This window comes from Passer montanus, unplaced genomic scaffold (assembly GCF_014805655.1).
Source record: "Passer montanus isolate IOZ18808 unplaced genomic scaffold, ASM1480565v1 scaffold49, whole genome shotgun sequence".
Classification (NCBI taxonomy): Eukaryota; Metazoa; Chordata; class Aves; order Passeriformes; family Passeridae; genus Passer; species Passer montanus.
Genome location: NW_024369818.1, coordinates 5,481,148 through 5,504,215, shown reverse-complemented (window position 1 = coordinate 5,504,215; position 23,068 = coordinate 5,481,148). Strand labels below are relative to the sequence as shown.

The 23,068-nt window shown below is 56.4% G+C and overlaps 1 protein-coding gene across 1 annotated transcript in view; it reads right to left on the bottom strand.

Annotated features, from left to right (window-relative positions):
* Positions 1–307: 307 nt before the first annotated feature.
* The window catches only part of EFNB1 (ephrin B1), a 48,142-nt gene continuing 25,381 nt past the window's right edge, over positions 308–23,068 (bottom strand). Inside the window, exons 2-5 of the mRNA XM_039722510.1 lie at positions 19,921–20,198; positions 6,767–6,859; positions 5,695–5,823; positions 308–4,740 (exon numbers count right to left, since the gene is read on the bottom strand). Of these exons, the coding sequence (XP_039578444.1) occupies positions 4,352–4,740; positions 5,695–5,823; positions 6,767–6,859; positions 19,921–20,198 (889 nt within the window). The 3' untranslated portion in view covers positions 308–4,351. The remainder of the gene's footprint in view (positions 4,741–5,694; positions 5,824–6,766; positions 6,860–19,920; positions 20,199–23,068) is intronic.

Below are 23,068 nucleotides of genomic sequence, written 5' to 3'. Positions count from 1 at the left end.
CAGGAGCCTCCAGCTGCAGGGACAGCCATGGAAACAAAATCATTTGGAGTGGAAAAGACCTTTAAGATCACCAGGTCCTACTGTATCTATGGAGTGCCCAACCATATCCATCCATATCCAACCCTGAGTTCATGCTGTAAATATTGGACAAAAATCTCCCAATTTTTCCTGACTAAACCAAACCCACCAGGTCCTTCCAGGACCGGCCAGTGAGGATCTGTCCCAGCCAACTCTTTCCAGATCTCTTCAGCTCAGGCTGCAGTTTCATACCTAGGGCAGGAATAAAGCACACGGGAGACAGCCAGGATTCCATAGGAAAAAAACCCTTTTATTTAACAATATATCAGGTTCCATCACGGCTCCATGGAGTTCAGCTGCCACAGAGCTGTTACCGATGCCGATGATATGCTACTGGGCGGGAGAGCTGGGAGAAGGCGAAAGGAATCAAAACCAGGAACATGACACGAAGAAAGAAAATCTGCGGCGCCGGGAGCGCGGCCGAGGGGATCCCGGCACCGCCGGAGCCCCACCGGGAGCCGAGGAGGATCAACCAGCATGGGGGTGCCAAGGCTGGAGCCAGGACGTGCCCTGCAGCCGAGGAGGTGCCAGCACAGAGGGGCCTGGCTCCCTCCGTGCCCGGTTCCCCGCACGGTGCCCAACCACTCCCGCTCGGCGCCAGCCCCATCCCGCGTGCCCCGCACCGGGACCGCATCCGGGCTCCAGCTCCGCATCCGCCCTCGGCTCAGGGCAGTGCAGGGTGCACAGGGAAAATCCGGCAGCCTGGATGCTCTGGCAGAGGCACAGGGGTGGGGCAGTGGCAGCCCCGGCTGGTTGACGGCAGGGCCAGGCCCCTCGGGACAGGGACGGTGCGGATGTGACGCTGTGGGATGTGGAGGTGGCACAGCTCTGAAATGTGGGAGCGCGGTAAGGACGTGCCGGGGCGCGGCGCTGCCGGGATGGAGAGAGGGATGTCCATCCCTGCTCCAGCACCTCTGGAACCTCCCAGAAACCCTCTGTCAATATAATGCAGGTTCACAGCCCAGCTCCTGGGAGCAACTGGGAGAGCTGGGGGCTCCCTGATGCCTTCCAGCTGCCCACGACAAGTGCCGCGTGACACCAGAGGTGGCTCCAGGCATGGCCACCACCCCTGGGCAGGGACCCTGCACTGAGCTGGGCATGGCTGGGGAGAAGCCAGCCCAGCCCTGGCACCAAGAAGAGATGGGGCCACGGTGAGCTGGCAGCTGGCAACCAAAATAGGCAAAGACAAAATGGGAGAGTTGGGAAAGGGATCTGCACCAGGAGCAGCTCCACAGGCCTGGAAGAGCAGAGCAGAATCTCAGGATGTTGCATTGAGTTCTGCATCCCCAAGTCAGTGATTTTTTTGGTTCAAGGTAAGCAAGCAGATAAATGTGATGTCGCTTTAGATCACCATGTCTCTGACCATGGCCAGGACAGGATTCAGAGCTCTGGGACTCACTGGGAATGAGCCACAGATTCTGGGATGGAATAGAACCCCAGATTCCTGCCTCACTCTGCGTGGAGCCCATCTGATCCTGCATTATATCGAGGGCAGGTCCCCTGTCCCGATCCCGGCAGTTCCCACACTCCAGCACAGCCCACAGGCTCCAGGCTGAGCTCTATGACAATGTTTTACACCCGTTCTTGTGGTTAAAATTTCTTTTTTTTTCATCTTTTTTTTTTAAGTTCTCATTTGTTTTTCTAAGAAAAAGCAACCAGAAAATAATTCGGAGTTTATACAAAACATCTTTACATTATTTCTTCCAAAAAAGACTAGTATTTACACAAACAAAAGGAAGGGGGGTGGGAGAAAACAAAAAAATAAAAAAAAATTTAAAAAGGAAAAATCAACCAAATTTCAATGCTTTCCAAGAAAAGAACCCGAGGGACACACTCTGATCCAGGACCCAGCAGCCCGAGGTGCTCAGCAAAAACCAAGAGTTCTGATTTCACCCTTTCTTCACATATTTACAATGTTTTGCAGCTGTTCCCAGCAGCAGGAGTGGGACTGATGGAGACCTCAGCTGGGGACAGCCACCATGAGAAGCCACCGGCACTGTCAGATCACTTTTGGTACAACCTGTGGCCAGACTCTGTCCCTTCTCCACCAAAACCAAACCAAAACTACATCGTCCCCTCACTTCCCCCTCCACTCTGGTCACTATTCCTAACGGATTCCACTGTCACTGTCACTGTCACCACTGCCACCACCACCCAGGAAACACAGGCTAAGGTTTGGCAGAGGGAAGAGGGAAAGGGGATTTTTTTTTTTAAGACACAATTCTCTGGGATTTCCCCATTGGGGAATGGGGGTCCTGGTGGGGGCGGCTCCCAGGCCAGGATGGGCAGTGGATCCCACAGAGGAGAGAGGGATGGAAGGTGCTACACGGGGGAAGCAGTGCTGGGATGGGGAACAGGGGGGAGCACCCACTGGGGTGCATCTCTCCCGAGGGAAGCAGCCGGTTTGGGGCCCTGGAAGCAGAACCACCCCAGGATGCCAAGGGCAGGAGGGGAGCTGGGACACCCCGCTCGGCTCCAGCCCAAATTCCTGCCCTAAACCCAACAACGTGACACCACAGGACGCTCCCGTCCCGCTCAGGGCCAAACCCCAGCGCAGCCGTCGGGCCACCAGATCCCCCCAAGTCACCAGATCCTCCCAGGCCACGGGCCCCTGTCCCTGCTCTGCCCCCGCCCCTGCCCGCTCCTTGTCAAGGCACTTTAGCAGAGCAGCTCCCTCGCTCTTTGGGCACTTCCTAACGCGGGATTGGGGCCCTGGGGACAGGCGGGAACAGCCCCGGCGGGGACAGCCCCGCCGGCCCCACTCCTGCTCCCTGAGCAAAAGCAGCTACTGCTGGAAGGAAAAGAAAGTGAGGAAGGGGGGACAGCCCGAGGACAGGCAGTGACAGGGCACTGCCAGCCCTGCCGGGCTCACTGGCATCACTGACTCCTACTGGGAGGAGGAAGCTGGGAATGATCCCACCAGACAGGCTCAACCCCTTCCAGTTTTGGGCGGGAGATGGGCAAGGCAAGGGCAGGGGAGCCCGGGCTGTGGGAGCCCCGGGAGGTGGCAGGACAGGGAATGCTCCTGCACCAGGAGCAGGGCAGGGAACAGGCACAGTGGGGCTGGTCCCCAAAGCAGGTCCCTCTGAGGGCACTGGATTCTTCAGGTAAACCAGGAGGGTGGAAAAGCCTTTGGCTCAGCTCCCAACCAAGCCAAGCCTGATGCTCCAGCCTCTTGGGGGCTTCCAATCCCAAGCACCAGCCTCCTCCTGACACTCCTGGTGCAAGCTGCAAGTTGGGAACCTTTGTTTTCCAGTTTTCCTTTCCAAGGACAACCACCTGCAGTATGCCCAGCTTGGGAGGGGGCTGCAGCTTCCCCCTGCCACCCCCTGCTTTGCTTCCAGCAGGCTCAGCCGCAGCCCGATGGAAAGCCAAAGGCTTTTCTCCACAGTGGGATGCTCCAGAGGGGTTGGGAAGAGCTGCCAGGCCACGGCTGCTCTGCGTGGGGCAGGAGCAGTGTCCAGCCCCTCGCGCACTGAACGCTTGAGACAGGGTGGAGATAGAAATTTTTTTTCTTTCTTTCTTTTTATAAAGAGACTAAAACAAGAGTCAACAGCTACGAACACAAAAGTTTCCAGGGGCAGTGGGGGGAGCGGGATCTGCCCCGTGGCCGGCAGGATGACGTGCTGGAAGGAGGTGATGGCGTGTGCCCAGAGGTGGCGGGCCGGAGTCCCACCCGGAATTCACAAAAATAAAAATGTTACAAAAAAATTAAAATAATTATTATAATAATAATAATAGTAGTAGTAGTAAATCGGGTTTGCCAGCTTCCTCCCTGCACAGTTGTCTGCATCTTGGCACCATGGCAAAGCATCCTCCTCCTCCTCCTCATCCCCCTGTGCACTCGCTGCTCCTGGGACCGAGGTCCCGGCGTCGCTCCAGGCTCCGGGACCCACTTCCCACAGGGCTGGAGGGGTGACGCGGGGAAATCCCAAACCACAAAGGGGAGGTGGAGTCTCCGGCTTTGCCAGCGGTGTCCCGAGCACAGAAAGGCACGGCGCCCGCCCCCCACGGCCGGCCACAGTCTGGAGAAGAAGAGGAGGAGGCTGAAGGCTCACCCTCAAGAGTCTCGGGATTACAAAAGCTGAGAACTACAAAACTAAATACAAAGGGGAGAATCAGCACGTGAGCGTTGAGCCCTCCGCTCCCCGGCGCCGCTCCCGGCGCTGCCCGCGCCGTGCCGGGGCCGGGGGACGTTTCTCTTCCTCCCTGCGGCGCCAGCCCCGCGCCCGGCGCTCCCGCGCTGCTGCATCGGCCGTTCCCAGGCTGCTCCTCACACCTTGTAGTAAATGTTGGCTGGGCTCTGCGGGGGCATCTCCTGCACGATGTAGACGGGGTGCCCGTAGTCCCCGCTCACCTTCTCGTAGTGCGGGCAGTAGTTGTTCTCTGTAGTCCGTAAGGGGATGATGATGTCGCTGGGCTCCGAGCCCGCGTTCCCGCTGCATTTGGGGCTGGCCAAGGTGCTAAGGGACAAGGCTGCGGCTCGCTGCTGCGTGTGCTTCCGGTGCCGCTTGCGGATCTTGATCAGGAGCACGACGAGGAAGATGATGATGAGGATGAAGATGACGCAGCCGGCGCCAATGGCCGCGAACACGGCCACCTTGGAGCTCAGGAAGCCATCGCTGGGACCTTGGGTCTCCTGGCCGTCCTGGTTGACGGAGCCTGCAAGGCAAGGGGAGATGGGTCAGAGAGACTGCCACATCTGTGCTCTGTCCATGCATGGATCACACCTGTGCACCAGGGGGGTGAGTTGCTCATTGGAGCCCCTCTCTGCCCCCCAAACTCAGCACAACGTTCTCCTGCCGTGCTCCCATGGAGGGGAGCTCCTCACCTCCAAGGGGATGGCACTTGCTGCCCACCTTCCCACCCCAGTCAGACCCACACATCCCTGGGAAGGACTGGGCAGGGCAGGCAGGAGCCCCAAGCATTCACAGCGGGGGCACCACCTGCCCTGTTCCCCATCCTGCACCACTGCTCCCCTTCCCATCTCCCAGCCTAAGGAGCAGAGTGTTGATCGTGCCCAGGTGACACTATTCCAGACCTGGGGAACCTTCGCTCCCCCAGCCCGCCAGGATGCCCTGGTGAACGTGGGCTCTGGCACCCAGAGCCCTCCCATCTCCAATTACTGACCCCTGGGCCACAGCAGCCGCAGCCCCTGCCGGGGCAGTGCTCAGAGGCTGATCCAGGCAGGAAGAAAAGAAAAACTTCCCAGCTTCATCTGATTCCACTTTGCTCTCAGAGGGGTCAGGAACTCAGGAAACCACCTTCAAAGGGCTCTCACACCCAAGGACCTCACCTCCTCCAAGCCCTCTCAGATGTGCTGTGAGGAACACATGGGAGGAGGAGGAGGAAGAGTGCTGAAACAGCACTTCTCTGCCAAGCTCTGCCAGGAGCTGGGGAAACAAACCCGAGCTGCTCTGCAGCCTGGGCTTGGGACAGCAGCAGGACAGCAGAGATGAGCACAGCCCCAGGACTTAAGGCACGCCCATCCAGATCCCAGATCCAGAGAGTCTGGTATCCCTGGGATCCATGCAACAAGCTTAACTTGGAGGTCCTTCATTGGCCCCAGGACAGGCAGAGCCCCATCTCTCTCCTGGGGATCCCTGGAATACCCACCTGGCTTGCCAGGCTCCTCCACCGCCGGGACCTTGCTGCGCGGGCTCTGCGTGACGACCTTCACGGTGTCATCCGACTCCTTGCTCGGCCGACTCGTCGTCAGCTGCTCTGGGATCACCGCGTTGGGATCTGGGAAAGGGGAGCGCAGGGATGGATGAGAAGCCTTGGTCCAACCTGGAAGGCAGCTGCTTGCTCCCCCCTGAAGAAGTGCCCCCAGTTGTCAGCCACTCCCATGGGGCACAGGAGCACTGGGAGATGCCGAGAGCAACAGAGCAAGGCTGAGCTGCTCCAGGGCTTGTGGGAAGCAGGTCCCCACCCTAATTCCCTGGTTTGCTGTTTCCAGAGCTCCCGTGCGTGGGCTGGGACAGGTTTCTTGCTCGGGCAGCAGGAGGAAAGGAGGGGAAGGGCAGGCAGGAGGCCAAGGCTGCAGCAGAGCTTAGCCTGTTTATTATAAATATTGGCCCCAACGTGCAAACACAATAATGAGAAGCAGAATCAGGACCTGCACATCCGAGACTGGGCCGAAATGAGGCCGGGGCATCGCTGGGGCTGGGAAGCAGCTTGGGATGGAGGTGGTGGGGAGCAGGAACTCCAGGAGAAGAGTCTGTTAGTGACACCCCTGATGTCTCACTGCCACCAGAGTCCCCAGCGCCTGGTGGCCTCCAGAGCAGAGAGCCACCAAGCCAAATCCCTGATGCCTGGCCAGCTACAATCCCCTACTGGATGCCCAGGAAGTCACATGGACACTTCCTGTGCCAGTCCCCCAAGACACTTGGAGGGCTCATGGGTCCTGTGCCGAGCTCACTTCCCACTGGGATACGGCCCACGAGGTAACTGGGAACAATCGCTCCCTTTCAATGCCAGTGCTCTGCACATGCTCCATGCTGGCAGGAGAAAAAAGGCAGGAAGAAAGATCCCAAAAATGCAATTCTGTTGAACTAACCCAGGAATGCTCCCAGGAGCAGCTGGCCCGGCCTCAGTTTCCCTGGAATCTTGAACTCCCGCATCCCCCAGAGGAGCAGGGACCCTGATTAAGGGGGCAGCAGGAGACCCCAGGAACAGGAGGACTCACCCTGCCCCACTTTCATGACAATCTTCATGGAGCGTGTCTGGCAGACCCCTCCTTCCCGGTTCTCCAGGCCATCCAGCGTGCCGTTGGAAGTGGCTGCAAGAAAAGAGAGGGAATGTTAGACAGGTTCCTCGAGTTGGAAGGGCACTGCTGGGCAGCTCCCTGCTGTTCCCTGGCATTACTGTGCAGGTCCTCACTGTCACCTGGCACTGCCAAGGAGGTCTCAGCTGTCCCCTGGCACCTCCTACTCCAGGGATTCACTCCTGACCCCCATTACAGCCACATCCTCACACTCCAGTCCAGAGCCCTCCAAATTCCCAGCTCCTGCCCCTTCCAAATCTGCCTGCAGCAGTGAGGACATGATCCCTGCAGCTTCCTCTCACTGCCACATCCACACAAGTGAGCCATTCTCCACGCCTGCACCCTCCTCCCCCTTTAATTCCTGGATAATTTCCTTTGCTCCTGGTGCAGAATGGGAACACTTGCATATGCACAGTTTAAATTATACATCTCTAATTACACCCTGTGCCTCGGTGAAGAATGTAAACTCAGAGCCCCAGTGGACTCCGGGGGCTCTAATTGCAGGGCAGAAGTCACTTAAATTCACATTAAGTTTTCGCTGGAGCTGGCACAGAGTTTTCAGCCCTTGGATCCCATGGGAGCACAGGGAAGATTCCCCCCTCCTCCAGCTCTCTGCAGGGCTCAGGGCAGGGGGGACACAAGAGAAATAAACCCAATCACAAAGATTTCAGGATTAAGCACCTAAATGGCAGATTCTGCTAAACAGACTAAAAAAACTGGTTTCTGACCCCACCAGGCCCTGGATTTGGCCACTGTCCCTGGCATGGAGATGGGACCAGGATGGTTCCCACCCCATCACCTCCCTCTCTCACGGCAAACACAAAGCATCCCAGTGCTCCACCAAATCTAACCACAGGGATCAATTCACCCAGGGAAGCAGGGAAACCTGGGAGGAGCTCAGCAACAGCTTGGGGAAGGCAATGTGATGGAGAACCATGGAGTCCAGGGATAATTTTCCAGACACAAGGCAGAACTTGGCCAGCACAGCACAGCCAACACCTCCCAGAGCCTCAAGGCCAAAGCTCAGCCCCGGGGTTTCACGTTCCCAGTGCAGCCCAATTCCTGCCTCCATCCAAAAAGCAGGTCTGGGAGGGCAGGTGACTGACAGAAATTTGGGATGAATCCATTGGACCCTGCAGAGTGTTGGTGAGGGGACAGGAAGAGGCTGGAGTACAGAGCAATGTGTTTCCACATTCCCCTTCCCACAGCAGGAGGCTGGGTGCCTCCATGAGCCTCCACGCTGGGATAAACTGGAAAGCACACCCGGATCCCTCCAGGAAGCAGGCTCCGAGTCCATCAGCTCCTTCCAAACACCTCTGTGCAATCAAGGCTCTTGCCTGAAACCTCAACAAATGTTTTCCTAATCAGAAAGTCCTTGGGGCCATTTGTGGAGTTATCACCTCTCCTGCAGCGGGGTCCCCCCTGCCAGCAGCTCCCGGGATGGAGCCGTGCATCCAGCTGGGATGGAGCATCCAGCTGGGATGGAGCATCCAGCTGGGATCTGCTGGCAGCCCTTCCAACAGCAGCACTGTCAGCACCAAGCCCCACGCAAATGCCTGGGAATGTGGAGAAACGCCCCCGACAGCCTGCACGAGTTCTCTGGAATCCAAACAGGATGGACCTGAGCTCGGCCTCCCCATAAAACACATCGGGAGGGAGCTCCAGCAGAAAGCTCGGCAGCCCAGTTCTCCCAGGCCGGAGGCGCCGGTCTGGGGGTGAAATCAGCAGGTACATCCCAGCTCACAGCCCTGAAGCAGCTCCTTGAACAGTTTCCCAGCTTCCCAGCTCCTTGCCATGGGTTGTTGCATCTTGAAGAGACTCATCCATCGAGGGAGAAGGCGGCAGTCTGTAAAAACCAGTCCCTGTGAGGCCTCACGAGGCCTGATTTATAAATAATTAACTAATTATAACAAAATGTGGTAACAAGCAAGCGTGGTTCAAGCAGGGGAAACCAGAAGATTCCACAAAGGCAGCAGTTCTTCCAAACAATTATGAAGACATTCCATCCACATACAACAAAAAATAATACAGGTCCAGAGAGGACAGAGGGTGCAGCTGGAGCCACAGGGATGGACAAAGGGATACAGCCGAGCATCCTTCTTCCCACCCCAACTTGGACACAAAGTTTCTTCTTGTTCTAGCCACGGAAATGATGAGGGAGAAAGCAGCTTTGAGAGGAACCATGTGGAAAAATGCAGCAGTTACTTGAGGGAACAAAAAAAAGGAAAAACATTTGTAAAACCCACAGTGATGGTCTTGGAATGGCCTCTGGAAACAAGGACATGAGCTTCCACATTCCGGGTAAATCCACAACAGGCCAGAGAGAAGCTGGATGCTCCACGCAGCTGGTTGGGCTTCCAAAAGTCAAAATCCTAAATCCCCAAATCCATCCAAATGGTGCAGAGTCCAGAGAATTTGATGTGAACACGTAGGGCAGGGTGATGTGAGAGCAGCAGGTCCCTGATCCATCGGGAAAGGCTCCTCCAGTGCAATTCCCTGTGAAGCTCGGCGATGAAGAGCTGCTGTTTCCTGCTTTCCCAGTGGAAGAAGCTCCAGCAGAAGGCTCCAGGCTCAGCTCAGCCCAGCTCCAATGGATCCACACTGGGATCCTGGTGGCACATGATGGATTCCTCAGGTGCCTCTGCCACTCACTGCCACGGTTAGGGTGAACTGTGGTGACACCACCAATGCTCGGCTGCTGATGGAATCCAGAGCCAGCAACCCACAGAGGAAGATGTTAAATCCACAGGCATGGCCACAGGAGAGCTGGGAGAGCCCCGAGCTGCAGAGAGGCAGCAGCAGGAGGCAGGGCTGTGACACAACGAAGGAAGCCAGGCAGGGAGCTGGGAATACTCATGGAATAGGAAATGGCAGGTCTCAAACAACACTGTCACCTCCCCACGCCACACCAGCAAGGCTCAATCCAGCCAGACCCAGCAATACTGAGCACACAGGAGCATTTTCCTGCCTTATTCCATTTTGGAGGGATTCGCAGGTTGGCTGTAGGACTGGGAGAGCAAAAATAACCTCTGGCCAGTGACTTCCAAAGGCTGCTCCCAGCCCAGAGAGCCATCAGATGCCTCTGCCCTAATGGAGCATTAAGCCCCGGGCTGCTGAGTGATGAGGATTTAACAGTGATACCATTAACCATGTAATTGCTTGTCAATTTAGAAGAGATGCTCAGCCACCATGGAAGCTAGGCAGGACCTCCACTCCTGGAATCCCACACGCCCATCCAGCCCAGTGACACACACCACGGAGCTGGGACAGATGGCTGAAATCCCCAAAAACCCCTTGGTTCCGTCTCCAAGCCAGCAATGCCATGTGCTGTCCCTGCTGCCTCCCCAGCGCCAGCACTCGGTGTCACCAGAGCTTTTCTCCCTCCCTTAAAACTATTTCAAAGGAGAACTCGGGTTTTGGCAGATGGGAGATGCTGGAAGTAATACCTGGCAAGAGATGAAGGCAAGGGTCTCTTAAATGGTCAGCCTTGGCCAGAGTGAGATGTTTGGTTTCTCTGCTGGATTCCCTCTAGCAGGGCTGCGTTATGATTTGGGCCCCAAAGCACAATTAATGCGCTGAGACTGTAGCGAATCCAAGTCTCTTTCCTTTTATTGCTCTTAATCACTCTTCCATCTGTGCAGCTCAGCCCTGCTCCAGCCCCAGCCAGGCACGGCGTGGCCGCAGCCCGGCCGCCATCCCCAGCACCCCCCTCGCCCCCAGACCTGCACAAGGTTCGTGTTTCCATCACTTCAGGAGAGGCAGCAGCATCCCACCAGTGCCCCACAGCCTGACCCCGATCCTGCCAGAACCACGGGGCAAGGGGCAGCTTGCAGAGCAGCCTCAGCCCAGCCTGGGCACCCCTGGGCTGGAAGCCCCTCCTGGCACAGGTGAAGCCCCTACAGGTCACCCTGGAGATGTGCCTCCAACATCTCTGATGTGCTCGGACCCTGCCAGAGATCCCTGCAGGAATCCACAGACTGCAATTCAAATAAAATCCCAGCTCCTGGCACCTCGTCTTTCAAGCAGTTTTACACCCCCGTGGTACCCACACAGAGGTGCCGCACTGGAGTCCAACCCACCACGGGCACTGAGCTCCTTCCCCCCATCCCAACCAGGGCTGGCACCCCAGGGGACACGGAGCCACTTCCAGGTCACAGAGCAGAGGCACCCGCCTGCTCCACTGCACACCAGCTCCCTGGGGCCTCGGGGGAGCACGGGGAGCTTACAGCCCCTGCTCCTCCTCCTCCTCCTGCTCCTGCTGCTCCTCCCAGGCATCAGGGCCACGCAGCTCCGGCTCAGAGCATCCCGTTATTGGTACTATTAATATTAATATCGGTGTCACTTCCTAGCCAGCCCCACTGTGGGGACACGAGCCCCCCACCCCGCACACATCCCCCAGCCCCTCTCCTGAGCTCCAGCACATTGGCTGGGGCTGCTGCCAGCACCGGGGCAGGGGCTGTGTGGAGGGAGCCCACCCCACTGTCACACTGCCAGCGGGGCCGGCAGCCCCTTCCAGCCTTCTCCCAGCCTGCTCCCAGCCCTGCCGAGGCAGCTGCGCCGGGAAGGGGCCCTGCAGCCCCTGAAATGCCTGCGTGAGCCAGCCCGACCCTGTCCCGTCCCCGCACGGTGCAGGAGGTGCAGGGCTTGGGTTTCACAGCCACTCCTGCCAGCTCCAGAGCTGCTCCAGCCACAGTCCAGCATGGAAACAGAAGGGCCACGGGCAGTCATGGAGCTCTCCTCCCTGGCATCAGGGCACTGCCAGGCCCAGGTCCCTGCCATGAAGCCAGCTGGGATTGCTGTGTCCCTCCCCACAGCTGTACAGGGCAGGTGAGGAGCCTGTGGCTGCAGCAGCTGGGAATGTGACCATCCCACCCCACACTCCCTGCTCCAGCAAACACAATGGGAAAATCCCCAGTTTCAATGCACTGCTGGAAATGGGAATGAAAACCATCACATCGGGTTTGTGTGGGATGATGTTTGGCTTTCCCTAGCCAGGGTCAGCACCCCTAAAATCAAATTAAAGGGTTAAATGAGCCCCATTCCTTATAGAGAGCAGAGGGATGAACACAGAGCTGGAAGAAGGGAGGACACCACTCACTACACTCATCCTCACCACCTACAGTTCCACTCTCTCCCATTCTTTCCTGGGGCAAAAGAACAGGCAAACACTGAAGTATCCACTGGAAAAAGACACTTTAACCCAAGTAATGCTTAAGTGAAAAGCTAATTTCCCATTCAAACAGCTTTCTAGTGGAAAATTATAACCAGCCCTAATTAGTGTCATAATTAAGAGTCACTGCTGGATTGCAGGGAACCTCATCCAGGCTGGAAAGCACATCTTGGCTGCAGGACCACAGCTTGGTGACTCACTCGAGTCCTTTATCAACACTGTCTGTGGATGAGCTGTGGAAACTCCCAGTGTCCATCCTGCTTCCTGCCCAGCACAGGAGTACCTAAATAAACCCTTTGTCTTCAGTTCGGTCCATCCCCTCCAAAGAAAGGGCACATCATTGGGAGAGGAAAGTGATTTGTGCAGTCTCTGTGGTCCCCCCAGGCAACTGGAGACAGGTCAGGATGAAAGTGCCACATAATTCCCCACCTGATGCTCTGCCAGAGTCATTTGTAAGCCCTGCTGGGAGCAGGAGGGGAGGAAACCACTTACTGCCTTTTAACAGGGTGTAAATCTCTCCTGTTAGGTAGCAAAACCTCTGGGAGCTGACTGAGAAATCCTTTGGGAAGGGGATGGAGACAGACAGTGCCATCCCCCAGCTGTGAGGCCAGTGCCCACCTGAGCTCAAGTTCCATCCACACTCCCAGGGGCTCAGAGAAAACTTCAGGTGACCAGGGACAGAGAGGCTGACAGAGGGACAGATTCATGTGCAGACCTTCTGGAAGCCTCAGATACCTGGGAGAGCTCAGGGAGCCAAGGAGGTGCCAGGCAGTGGGAAGGGACAGCAGCTCTGGTGCTATGGGACAGCCAGAAGGAAACCCCACTGCAATTACAGGCAAACTTTGCATAACCACCAGGAACTTCTGGGACTGGGGAGGTGACATCGGTGAAACTGCTGGCCCAGAATTGCAAATAATCCCCTGCCTGCAAGAGGAGCCAGTGCAGGCACTGCTCCCACCCATGGCCATGCACCCACCAGAGGCTGGCTCACAGCAGGATCACCTGTGGCTTCCAGTGCTGCACCCCACAACAACTGCAGCAGGAGATGATCCATTGCTCCTGGGGAATGCATGGCAGGACCTCAGGAGCTGGTCTGCTCCATGCAGACACCAGTGCATGGACCAAACAGTATCCAGCAACATGCTGAGTTACAGGGTTTGGAAATTTCCAATAAACCCCTGACTCTCCAGACAAGGATTTGCCTCCTCGCTGAGTAATGGATGGAGGAGGGGACTCTCTACCCCCAAATCAGAGCTGATCCCACTGCAGCCACCCCCAGATTCCACTGCTCCTGCAGCCCCCTCTCCATGAGGTGTGTAACTCCCACTCCACACTGCCAGGTGAGATCAAAGAGCTCAGGAATTACACAGCAGCAGCAAAAAACATCAATTCCAGGGCAAAGAGACTTCGAGTGGAGGATGACTCCAATCCTCCCTGGAAAGGTGACCTGCTGAAGGTGCCACACACTACCCAGGCTGGCCTGGCTGAAGGGTGGATAGACACAGATCCCTAGAAATTAGGGATGGAAAAGGGTGGCATGTCACAGTTCATTAATGTCAGACTCTCTGCACCCTGCACGTCTCAGGCTCCAAGTGTGATGGTGCTTCCTGGAGCCCCCAGGGAGCTCTTGGTCTCACAGACAGCATCCACCATCACCCACCACCACATCCCAGCAGCTACCCCACACACCCAGCACCACCATTACAGACCCCTCCACACAGTCTGGAGCTGCAGTGATGCCAACAAGCCTCTTCCCAGCACTACAGGGGCAGTGGATTGCAATAGGGACCCCAGGAGAAAAGCCCAGGGAGAGGGTCTTGATGTTATGGTTATTTAAAAAAATATGCCAAAGAAGTAGCTGCCTGCACTTATCCATGCACAGCTTGCCAGCCACACCAGTATGCCAGGATTTGTTTCAATTCCTCATCAAGATGAATACTCTGCCCTAAGAGTCCCCTACTCAACATTTAATCCAAAAGCAGCCAAGTTTAATCACTTTCAGTGTCCCAGAGGAACACTGACCAGTGCTGACCACCACTGAAGAGCCAGGTCCACCACAATCCATGCAGCTGCAGCTCCAGGAGATGTCCTGGGATTTGCTGCAGACATGGCAGGAGGAGCAGGGGCTGGAAGAGCCAGGATGAGGAAAGGGAAGATGGGATGCACCAAAAAGCCTGCTCTGGTGTGAGCCTCCCACCACAGCTGCCAAGAGACCCCTTTTGGGGGGGACAAGCAGATTCCCAGTGTCCCAGGAACAGGGGGGCAGAGCAGGAGACCAGGATCAGGCAGGTGATGCAGGAGGAGATGTCATCTCTTCACTGCCATCACCTCTGCCATCTCTACTGTCACCTCAGTGTTCAGGAGCACTGAGGAGTTAAACATGTTTTGTTTTCTCCTAATGGGTCGTGACAATGTTAAAGGGGTCGTGACAATGCTAGAGATGCTCTTGCAAATCATTTCTCCTGGGGAAGAGCATCCTGGGATGCAGCCATCCCAATTTCCCAGGCAGACAGCACCCAGTGCCCAGCTCCAGAGCCCTGTGCTGTGCCAGGGCTGTAGGCAGAGCTGGGCTGCCCAGCAGCCAGGGAGATGAGCGGGCATGGGGACCCCTGGGTGGGTGGTTAAGGCAGGCAGGGACCCCTGGGCAGGGGTTTGTGGCAGGCAGGGCCCCCCTGGCCCCAGAGCAGATCAAAGCACGGGGTATTTACCTCCCGGCCGGGCCCGGCACACCGGCCCTTTCTGAGGGGGCTTTTCATCCCTATTAGGGCCATGAAAGGCTGAGCCATGAGATCAGCTGCCAGGGGCTGTCCGGGGACAGCGCTGAGCCGAAAAGGTCAGGAGGGAGGAGGAGAAGAGAAAAGAGGCAGAGGCTTAAGGGACAGGGCTCAACAAAATCACATTTACTGTGGTCACGCTCTTCAGACAAGCCTGCAAGACAAGGAACCGCGTGTTGTCTAAGGGCCATTATTTGGGTTTGACATGGCCAGGGCCCGGGCTTTGAAGTCGGGAGCAGGACACCGTTAGAGCCGTTTGTGTCCGGCCAGCGGCTCCCACGCGGCATCACCATCCCTGCCAGCGGCTCCCAGCGGGGTGGGGATGGCAAGGGAGCAGCAAAGCCCCAAAACCAGATGGATGCCACCAGGCTGGCTCTGCTTGGCCTGGGTGTGTCGCAAGCCAGGCCCCTTTGGGTGAAGAATGAGGAAGCCGCTTAATTGGAGTTTTATCAGCAGAAGTTCACAGCTCCCATCATGGCATCAAACGGCCTTTGGGCTTTCAACTCCCCTCCACCAAACAAGCTGTGGGAAGGAGCATGAGGAGCACATGAAAGTGGCCACATTCAAATGGCATCAGCAAAGAGCTGGCAGGCCGACAAAGCCCCCCCTGGCACAGCCCCCAGCCCAAGGAACCAGGGAGGGAATTATCAAATCCCAAGGAATGCAGGAAGGAGTGCGAGCAGCTCTGCACACATGCACTGGCACAGGCTGAAGGCTTCCCAAACCAACGGAAGCTGGAGGAGCACAGCCAGAAAAGCGAGTACGGCAACGTGTCCCAGAAAAGCTCCCGAGGAGGAAGGATGATCCTGGCAGCTGGCAGGGTATAGGTGACCCCCTTCCTCATGCTGAGCTGCAGGAAAACGCTGACGGAGCGTGGCCCGGGGACGAAGCCACATCGCAGCAGCAGCGATGGTTTACAACAAATAACTCTTGCCAGGTTAAGACTAATTGCATCTAAAAACAGAAATGCAAGACAAGGGCTTTAACACAACACTCAGGTTAATAGATCCGCTCTCACTGCATCCCGCTGCCAAGAAGCGTTGGATTGGATTACGGACGTTATTACATCAAAAATGGATTGAAGGGCTTAAGGACTCACAATAAACAGCAAATGCGTCGGATTTATGAGGAAACATCCACTAGGACCTTGCTTTTCCTTCAGCATTGTCATCAAACAAGGGCTCTGTGCTTTAAAGAGGCTCATGGGACAGGTTGGACACTGAGGCAGAACACCTGGAAGAACACCTCAGCACCACCACCACATCTGAACAGCTGCTGGGAGTGCACCCCGAGGCTGAGCGAGGTTTGGCTGGGGTCTCCACACCCCACTGAACACAGAAGGGGCTTCCAGGACCACCACCAGCTCCAAAATCCAGAGAAGAAGCTGGGAACTATGGGAGTCCATCCAGTTCATCCCCTGCCATGAGCAGAGACACCTTCTACTATAACAGGTTGCTCCAAGACCTATCCAATTTGGCCTTGAACACTTCCAGGGATGGACTAGGTGACATTTAACAGTTCCTTCTAACCCAAATTATTCTTTGATTCTCTCATCCAGAGCTCTGGGATAGCAGGGAGCCACTCCGGGAGCTCCTCCTCACGTCACCCTGCTGCCAGGACACGGGGATTAATGGATCTCTATCCAGGCACCTCATTACCAGAGATAGTAAAACTGGAGCAAGTTCAAAGAGGAGCAGCAAACGCAATTAGGAGCTGGAGTGAATTAGGAGGGGAGGTGGAGGGAGCTGAACCTGCAGGGCTGGATAAGCCATGGTGGGGCTGGAGCTGCCCACGACATCCCGGGAGTGCAGGCACCAGGCAGGGGGGAGGCTGTTCTGGTGGGAAGTACTTTGAAAGGAGAGGACAGGACACTGGGGACAGGGAATCACACCAAGACACCAAAAGCAGCAGGGAAACACGCAGGAGACCAGGGATGGAAGAAACCACAGCACATCATGATATAAAGCATGCAATTACTAAATTCCCAGCCCCTTCACCCTCTCAGCACTTCATCCTGGGGATGGTGCCCATGTCCGGCTGGAGTCCCACGTGCCCCCCGCAAGACTCTGTCTCCAGTGTAGACCTGCAGGCAGATGCTGCTGCATGGAAACCCTTAGGAATAAACATCACCTTTCCTTATCCATCCGCAGGAGCAGAGATGCTTTTAAGGAAAGCCTGGAGCTGGTGTGGAGGGGGTCAGTGTGAGGCTCCAGAGAGGACGGGGACAGGGAGCAGCAGCTTTCAAAAGCCTTTTCATTGCTAAGCCGAGGGCTGGGGCCATGTCCCTCCATGATAAAAGTGTCCCTAAACAAGGCTTGGCATATCCAAAGCGATGGCAAGGAGTAGTCCTGAATAGGAGGGACCCTGGGAAGCCCCTCAGCTCCGGTGAGGAGGTTTTCCAGCTGCTGGGGAAGGTGGGGGATGAGTGGCACACGCCCTGCTCCCCTCGGCTCCAGCATTGCTTCCCCGGCTTAGAAATGAAAAGGGAGAAAAAAACCCTTTTGTATGTCCAGGCAAAGCTTGGGGAAAGGGAGGGGAGAAAAATTAGGGGGGAAAAAAAAAGACAACATGTGGGTGGTCTGCTCAGGAGACTTTTGACTTTGTTTTTTTGGCTATTTTATTTCTTGGCAGAAAGAACTCCTGGGGCTGCTCAGCAGAGGGTATGGCCAGATCACAGGAGCATCCTCAGCCCACCCAGGGGCCAAAGTTCAGCTGGCAGCTCCCAGCTCCGAGGGGTTTCGCATCAAAGCTTGGAGGAGTCAAGAGAAATTAAAGTCAGAAACGGTCCAAGGCAGGGGCAGAGGGCACTGCCGGCCCCCTGAGGAGAGCAGGGGCATCCCACAGGGATGCTCCAAGCACCCCGCTCGCTGCATCCCTATACAGCCTGAAACTGAGAACAAGAGGATAAACAGGATTTTATATTAAAAAACAAGTTTAAAAGGCTCAGCCCAGCATCCAACGGGACACACAGCCGGGATTTCCCAACCTGGGCTACGCCGATTGCAAAATCCCGGCTGCGTGTCCTGTCGGATCCGCAGCGAGCCGGAGCCGGTCACCTGCAGTGACCCAGGTGTGCTGGCAGCCTCGGAGGGGAGCTGGCATCGGCTCAAAGCTGCGGGGCCCCGCGGGAGCCGCCTTTGGAGTCGGCAGCGCACCGGCGGCCGCTTCTGAAAGCACCTCCCAAAGCTCCGGGAGGTTGATTTTCACTTCAGTTTTTGTGTGAAATGCAAAACAGCTCCTTAAAATTTGGGTAAATTCAGAGGCTGGTAAATCCTTCTGCCTCCACCTTCCTGATGGTTACCATAAGAAGGATCTCATATTTCTTCTTCTCGGTGCTTTGTTCACCTCCTGAGTTCATTTTGGGGAACCTATTTCTCTTTGAGGGCTCTTTGCAGCCTGAGAGTCCCACAGGCTGTAGCTCAGAGGACCCCAATTTCAGCCCTCATTAGCTTGATGACTATGTCAGTGCTTGAACTTGACCCCCAAACAGAGAGGAGCCACCGGCCAAGTGCTTCAAGATGCTTGGCTGACCCAAGCCTGGCACTTTGGCTTCTCTTCCAAGTTTTTGCCCACTGCAGGCAAAGCTTGTATTTAATCAAGCTTTCCATCAGCTGAAGGATGGCAGAAAGGCTGAACTTTGCCATCCCAGAGCCACGAGGCTGGTGCAGCTGTGGTAAGGGAGATGGGAGCCTACATGGGAGTTGTGCCAGGGGTTTTGGCATCCCCAGCCCATCTGGGCTGGAACCAGGGCATCCTGCCCACAATAGCTTCAAAGCTGGTGCCTCTCAAGTGACATAGAACAGACATCCCCATGTCTGGACAGTGACAGTGACCATTGCTCTGGAAGAGCCTGGCCCTGCCACAGTGACTCAGCCCTGCAGAGCCCACAGTCACTGCCAGCACCGAGCCGAGCTGGCTCTGCAGGTTGTGGTGCCAGGTCATCACTGCTGTCACCCCTCCTGTTAGGGGAACTTCCCTGGCTGACCATGCAGGAGCGACTTTGGCATCTCCACGGCCACACAGGGAACAGAGCCCCCCACGAGCCCCTGTCTCCACCCGGCAAAATTTGCCATGACAGAAGTGATGAGGGCTCAAGGCTGACCTGCCAGAGCCAGGCCCAGCTGCTTCCTCTGCATCAGGTTTATTCCAAATTATTCTGCAGCAAGATTCCAACAGCCCCAGCCAGGCTTGCTGGGGACATCCAGACCAGCAGTCTCACCACAGCATCATGCTCAGCACAGCCTCCCCGTCTCCACTGCCCGCCGTGGCCTTGCTGCCCCCTCCCAAAGATTCCAGGCTAAAAATACCCTGCTTCCAGGCGGGAACACACCGCTCCCACAGCCGGCAGCTCGCTCCCACACAGGCAGTGACCCCTGTGCCAGCCACTCACTGCAGAGCCTCGGCACACAGCGAGGGGAGCTGAGCCGTGGCCGCCGTACCCTTTGCAGTGCACCCAGCCAGACTGAGGAGGAGGGGAGGGGACAAAGAGAGAGCTGGCAGCACTGCCCAGACACAGCTGAGCTCCCCCTCCATCTGCACCAGAGCAGGCACAAGGAGATACATTTCTGTGCAGCAATCCCCTGCATGCACAGACCACAGGCTCCAAGAAAATTCCAGCCTCCTCTCTCTCCCCTCCATAAAATGCCATGGTGCACCAAGACACAAACACAACAAGCCAGTGTACAGAATTTTTCAGCCACTTCGATCATATCACACACTGGACACCACCAGCACTTCTCCGTACTGGGGCTGCTCTTGGGAGCAACACCCAGGAATAAGGACAAGCATCACCATTCCTCTTTCACCCCAGCCCCAAAGCAAAACCCTGCAACATTTCCAGCAAAGATGGCAGCAAAAAACAGTCTCCAGGCATGACAGTGCTCCAGGGCTGAGCCCAGATGGGGATGTGCTCCTGCTCCCAGCCGGGACACAGCAGAGCAGCCAGATAGGGACTGGTGACCCACTCGGCCAGTGACACATTCCTCCCCCTGCTCCCATCCAGCGGGACATATTTTCCGTCCGTGTCAGCTCTCTGCACCAGCCAAGTCACACACAAGCGCCTGGTGACACTCTCCAGGCGCCCGAGCCCTCCCGAGCCAGGGCTGGCAGCGAGGAAGAGGAGGGCGACTCACATGTGATGAAGTAATCCTGCTGCCGCTTGAATTCCAGGCCCATGTAGTTGGGGCTGAACTCCTGGAACTTGATGGTGAAGCGGATCTCCTGCTCGGGCCGGTTGCACGTCACCAGCACGTTGGGGTCCATGACGGTGCTGCAGGCATCCGCCTGCTCCTTCCTCACCAGGTACAGCTTGTAGTACTCGTAAGGCTTGGACGGCTCCGCCTTGGGGCAGATAATGTCCAGTTTATCCCCAATCTCTGGGTAGATGACCAGCCCCTTCCCAGTCATGAACCTGGAAGAGAGGAGGGTAAGAGGTTACCACGTGCTGGAGCAGAGGCCACATTAGCCCAGCCCACCCCACTCTGACACCATTTTTGTGCTTCAGCTCTGCTGCTCCCCCTCTGTAAGATGGGTTTTGACACTGAAAACAAATTCTCCTCTTCCCTCACAATCCCAGCCTATGCACGGAGCCAGCACATGCTCCTGCTGACAATATCAGGGCTGGCTTGGGTCAGTCCTGCTCGCCAGCCATGATAAGGGTGGGCACCCTTCCCAAGCCTGGCATCCAACCGGGAATGAGTCTTCCCACAAAGGGCTGGGAGACGCCACGGCTCTGCCCGACGGCCAGGCAAGGAGCTTCCTGCAGGGACAGGCAATAATTAGGCACAGGGAGAAGTCCTGACAATGGGGTGAAGGGAGGGATCCCGTCCACGCCCCGGCTCCCTGAGGAATTCCTGTCCTTAAATGGAAGGGAAGGAAGCATCCTGCAGGACAACTTCTACTGAGCCAGGCTCAACAGCGTGCCCAGGAGCGTGGGAGGACCGGATGGAGAGGAGCAAGGAGGGAGGAAAGCTATTCGGGGCTGGAAGGCAGGGCATTGGGAAGGGTAGGAAGGCAAGATGCTGATAATTAACATTCGGATCTTGTTACAGTGGGGCAAGGCAATGATTAGGGTTTTTTTTCAGCGTGAAGGAGAGGATTAGGGCAGCAAGGAGGGAAGAAGCAGATCATCTACTTTGATGTAGGCAACTAAAAGCGTTCCTGATGGGAGATAAGGTGGGAATGGATTTTCCTGCAGAGTTATCTCTGCTGCAACTCCCTCACGTAATCTGGGCACGGCAAACGCAAAGTGAGCACTTTGCCAAGGCTGCATGGCCGTGCTTCCCCTTCCGCTGTCGGACACAGCCCATCCCTGCCCCAGCCCACCCCGGAGACTGGACGGGGCCGGGATACGTTCTCCCCCAGCCAGCTGCTCCGGCTGGAGCTGCAGGCTCCGTGGAAGGAAGATCAAACACACAAGACCAACCTGCTCTGTGGCTCCATGCAAGTCTTAGCAAGAAGCCACAGAGCTGGAACCAGCACCAGGCCTTTGGCTGCAGGAGCCTAGCAGATCCACAGGCTGGGCTGGAGCTGGCAGGCGGAGCCAAAGCCCACGCACCCCCAAGTGCCCTTGGCACGGGCTCTGGCGCTCAGTGCCAGCTGTGGCAGCAGGGCAGACACGCAGACATCATCTGCACCTCACTTGCAGATTGCCAGGTCAGAGGAGCATCCCAAGCAGCCAGAGCATGGCACAAGGATGGCAGGCACAGCCCTATTAAGGAGCTGGATTTAGAGGAGTTATGGGTCCATCCTCCCTGCCTGGCTGCAGCTCCACCACATCAGCTCCAGCAGTACCCAAAGCAGCACAACGGGGCAGTTGGGATCATCCCAAGCCCAGCACCAGTAGCACAGCAGCACCTTGGCCATGTGAGGTTGCAGGGAGTTTTGTACAAGTGATAATTCAGGCAGAAGGTGACCAGGAGACAGTGGGAAACTTGGCCCCTGAAGGATCTTTAGGAACTCAGGTGGGATGCAGAGCCCGCCTCCATCCCAGCACCGCCGGCAGGTGAGCCATGCTTTGCTTCACACTACCAAGTAGGTCACCTGGCCAGTGGCCAGCACGCACTTCCAAGGCTTGGGAGCGATAAAGGCTCCCCCACCCACGGCCAGAGCCCTGACGCAAGGCTGGAGAGGGAGCAGGAGGCGGGAGCAGCCCCTGTCCCTCCCTCCCGCCCGGCCGCAGACACGCAGCGCAAGTGAACACTTGCACGGGTTCCCACCCCGAGAGGCAGCTGGATCCCACACTCCTTTCTCCACGGTTGGGCTGAGTCAGAGGCTTCCTGGCACAGGACTCTGGAGTGACTCAAGCTCCCTCCTCCAGCTCCTGCCAGCTCCCTCCTGCCCAGAAGATGCCAAACAGGAAGCCACAAACAAGTCAAGCAGATGTCTTGCACCGCCGGAGCAGGAGAAGGCTCCTATCCACCCTCATCTCCATACCAGGAGGACCTATCACACCTCTGTGGCCAAAACCTTGGCCAGCACCTGCAAACCAACCGGTCCCTGGGCCACCAGCCTGTTGGGATCAGGCCAAACGGATTTGTAAGCAGGGGAGGGGCCACGAAGCAACCGAGGGAGCTGAGAACCTCCCAGTACCACATCCTGCTGGCACCTCTTCATCTCAGGAACTTCAGGACCAAGGCCTACCTTAGGTTTATTTAAGAATAAAACAAGGAGGCAAATCCTTTCCACGAGTGCTCAGTCTCAGCCAGAAGCACACAGCTGCTGCCTGGGAATCTTCCAGATCCATGCAAACATGGTGCAAGACAGATCCACCTCCCTGAGCATGGAGCTTTTGCTGCTCCCTCCAACCTCTGTCCCCCACCAACCACAGTCCCACCTGCACACAGACTGTTTTCCCTTTGTCCTCCAATTTTCCTGATTTTTTTCTCCTCCATTTCCCCTCTTCTCTAACAGCAGGGCCGTTTCCAAATGACAGCCTGGGCAGCACAGGAGAGGAGATAAACCTGAGGCATGTATCTCAAACCCCTCAAACAGCTCTTCCAGCTTTTCACCACACACAGAGACCTTTATTTCCCCCAAAAATTCTGCTTTGTCACAAGAACAGCTTGTGATGATCGTCCTAGGGAAGACCAACAATAGCTCCCACTATGCCAGAGGCCGGTTCTCTGGGAAATTCTCCTTTAAAATACACAGAGAAAAGCAACATTTATCACAAGAAAAGGAGAGGAAAAAAACGTCCAAAAATTGTCACATGCTGCCTGAACACAGGATTTCAGCCCGTACTGGAGACGAGGTATTTTAGTTCCAAGGGATGGTTGAAGA